General features: G+C 24.9%; 1 protein-coding gene across 1 annotated transcript; it reads right to left on the bottom strand.

Moving 5' to 3' along the window:
• Positions 1-536: 536 nt before the first annotated feature.
• PGSY75_1342600 (myosin A) lies at positions 537-3,335 on the bottom strand (the record flags this gene model as incomplete). Its single annotated transcript, XM_018787459.1, has 3 exons — positions 537-2,759; positions 2,941-3,078; positions 3,240-3,335. 3 exons carry the CDS (start codon positions 3,333-3,335, stop codon positions 537-539), a joined length of 2,457 nt encoding a protein of 818 aa, XP_018640201.1.
• Between the last annotated feature and the right edge of the window lie 569 nt (positions 3,336-3,904).

The following is a 3,904-nucleotide window of genomic DNA, read 5'->3' as shown; positions in this document are numbered from 1 at the left end:
ATATAATTTGATGCATATATTAATAAATTTAAGAGGTTTCTAATTCTCATTGATTATATATATATATATACATATTTTTTTAAGGCATTCTTTAAATTCGAAAAAAAAAAAAAAATATATAATAAAATAAAATAAATAAATAAATACAAAATAATATAATATAATATAATAATCTACCGAAAAAAATAATAAAAAGATAAAAGAAAAAAAATGTTAATAATAATATCCACAGAAAAAATTACAAATATATAAAAAAAAATAAATAGTTAATTTTAATAGATACATATATATAGTTATCTATATTTCTTTTAATTTAATCTTTCTTGTAATGGTAGCAACCATACTGTTTTTTTTATTGATATATAATCATCTACATATAAAAGTATCATATTATATATATATATATATATATTTTTTTTTTTTTTTTTTTTAAATACTTATTCGATCAATACTATAACTTATTTACATAACATATCAATTTGTACACTTACCGATTGCTTCTATAAGGGTATATTTTTTTCACAAATTGTTTATTTTTATTGAGCTACCATTTTTTTTCTGATATGAGCTTGTACTCTCAAAAGAGAAGGTATATTTTTGTTAACCTTTTGTTTGTATTTATGTTTAAGTATAGCAGCTTCAATTACACTGACACAATTTTCCCATTCAACAAGTTTCTCTCTTTGTATTTTTGTCAATATTTTTGCACCTTCTTGTTTCAAAAAGACCATGGTTTTTCCTATCTTATACATGGATTCAGAAAGTCCAGACAACTTTAATATGTTAACACATTTATTTTGGTTTTCAACTGATGAATCTTCAGCAGCAGCAATGTCAACAAATTTATATTGATATAAGAATTCTTCAAAGGTTCTTCTATAAGAATATCCTAATTGTCTTAATACTAATGCTTCTAAAATAGATAAGGCATGAAGCTGAATTAATATTTTGGGTTCACACCATTCTAATGGTTTTTTATTTTCATTTGGTTTAATACAACGTATAAAATGTGGTTCAGTACTATTTATCAAAGTCATTAAAGATGTCAATTGATTTAAAAATTGAGAACCTATTAATGATCCTTTAGCTATTTTACCCTTCTCAATTACTTGACCTTCAAATAACTGTTTTACTATTGGATTTGGAGAATCCTTAATTACTTCAACTAAATCACCTCTTAAGACATCCTTGTTTTTAAGCAAAAAGCTTTCAGCACAATATTGAATTGGTCCTATAGTATGTTGTATTATAAAATTTTTATTCGATGCTACCTTAGCTGGCGTAAACTTATCATTCTCCTTTAAATTTGTAGTACAGGAACTTACAAACTTTTCATCGCTTCCTCCAGGAGCTAAACATTGATCCTCTAAGTAAGAAAGAACTGATTTTCCCTTCTCACAAAGTACATTGATTACTTCCTTATTACTGGTGTACTTTAATTCAGCTGTTGATATTCCTTCTTCTTTATATAATTTTGATTCTCTTTCAAAAACAATATCTACAAAATTTTTCTGAAGCATTTCATTAGTAATATTAATAAATAATTGTTCCAAAGAATTATTTTTAAATACTTCAAAACCAAAAATATCTAACATACCCATAAATGTTTTAAATCCGCCTTCTGGTTCAATTCTGGTATTCAAATGTCTTATGATCCATAAAAATAATTTCTCATACATAGCTTTACATAAGGAATATTTCAACACTTCTGCATCATTTTTATTCCATCTACCTTCAATTTTGGTTCCTCCAGCAACTGTCACCTTAATTAGTATTTCTCTTTTTACTAATTCAGGATCTAAATACATCAATTCACAAGCTTTATTAAACTCACCCATATCCTCATCCATAATAGCAGCAGCATCACTTAATCCAGCTTCTTGCTTCTCAATTAGCCTTACATTTCCTAATGTTAATATACCAGCTACTATGGAAAATATTACTTCAATATCGGATTCACTTAATTCCATATTTTTCAAGGATTCAACTACCTCTTCAAAATCTTTTACATCATCTACTCCACTTACCTCTGTTGAATTTGGATTCAATAATTTGTATTCAGTAACTCCTTTTAAACCAAATTTAGATCTCATAGTACTATTTGCACCCTTAAGAAATTGATAAAATATGTGATATGACCTTTCATTATCATCTTGTGTAATAATTCTAGACTTTTCCAACAGAAAAGCAACAACAGAACCGTATCTTATACCTCCTTCATGGGATATAACCAACTGCATGAAACGACCAAAACGAGATGAATTGTTATTTCTTATAGTCTTCGCATTACCAAAAGCTTCAAGAACTGGATTTGCAGCCATAATTGCAGTTTGAATACGTGAATCCATATTTCCACTCTTAGAAGAAGCAAAATATCTCATGATTTGTTTTGTTGCTTCTGTTTTTCCTGCACCAGATTCACCAGATACGATAATAGTTTGGCTCTTGTTTACACCATGAAGATTAGACAAAGCTTCTCTGGCACATGTGAACACGTGTGGTGGCAACTTAGTGTGGTCAGATGTATCACGATATCTACGAATCCATTCATTAGTGGTGTTTCCTAAATCCTTGTATGGGTTTATTGCAACAATAAGGGGAACAGCAGTGGTGTATATTTGATTTTTTAAATATCTGTGCTTTAAAAAGTCAAGTACACATGGGACGTTGGTGTGATTTAAAAGACCAATATCACCAAAAGACATGGGGTCTACTTGAGAATTGCAGTTCCATGCGTGAGTTGGATCAATATCGTATGGCTGAAAATAAATTAAAATAAAATTATCATATAATATAATATAAAATAAAATAATAAGGATAATATACATGTATATGTAATATAATATTTGAAAAGACATTACATATATAAATATTTTAATATGTTTTATAACATAAAAAGACATTTTTTTTTTTTTTTTTTTTTATTAGTTTATCATTTACAGTTCCGTTTCCGGGTGGGTCAATTTGTACAACGGTTAATTTTTCTTTTTTTGATCCTTGTTGTACAACACATTTTACAAACATAATATTTGGATCATTTTCTATTGTTGGGGATATATCAGTCCATATTTGATAACCCTATAAAATGGAAAAAAAAAAAAAGAAAAAAACATTTTTTTATAATACACACTGGGAAAATATGCAAAAAATTACATAGAAGATGCACAAACAAAACTACATATGGAAAAAAATGAATATATACATATATATATATATATATATATATACAATTATATTACCTTAAAAACTGAACCACTTTTGTCAAATGCTTCTACATTTGAAACTCTTCTAACAATCTTACTTGCCGTTTTTATTTCTTCATTTGTAACAGCCATTTTTTTTTTTTCTTTTATAAATATGAAGAGATTATATATATATTGTATAAAAAAAAATATATATATATAAACGTATGAATATATGTATGATAAATATTACTAATATGGAAAAAAGTACAAATATGAGTACTAACAAAAAAAAATATAAATAAATAAATTTTAACAATAGAAAATTTTTTTTATGTAATGAAAAGAACTAAATAAAAAAACAAAACAACAACCAGTATGGTTCACAAAAAAAAATAAATAAATGAATTATACATATAGATATATTATATTATATATATATATATATTATTATTTTATATATAATATTGTTATATAATAATCATATAGGCTTTAGAAAATAAAAACGACGTTTTAAAACATTTTTATTATCACACAAAAAATAAAAGCCAAAATGAGTTGTTAAGAAAAATATTAAAAAAAAAAAAAAAAAAAAAAAAAAAAAAAAGCTAAAAGTCAGGTAAATAAAAAAAAATATATATACATAATATGTAAAATGTAGAACTATTATTATAAATATATGAACAGTAAATATAATTATCAAAATATATATATATATATAT

The sequence above is a fragment of the Plasmodium gaboni genome, chromosome 13, assembly GCF_001602025.1.
Source record: "Plasmodium gaboni strain SY75 chromosome 13, whole genome shotgun sequence".
Lineage (NCBI taxonomy): Eukaryota > Apicomplexa > Aconoidasida > Haemosporida > Plasmodiidae > Plasmodium > Plasmodium gaboni.
This window is presented reverse-complemented; position numbering and strand designations above follow the sequence as displayed.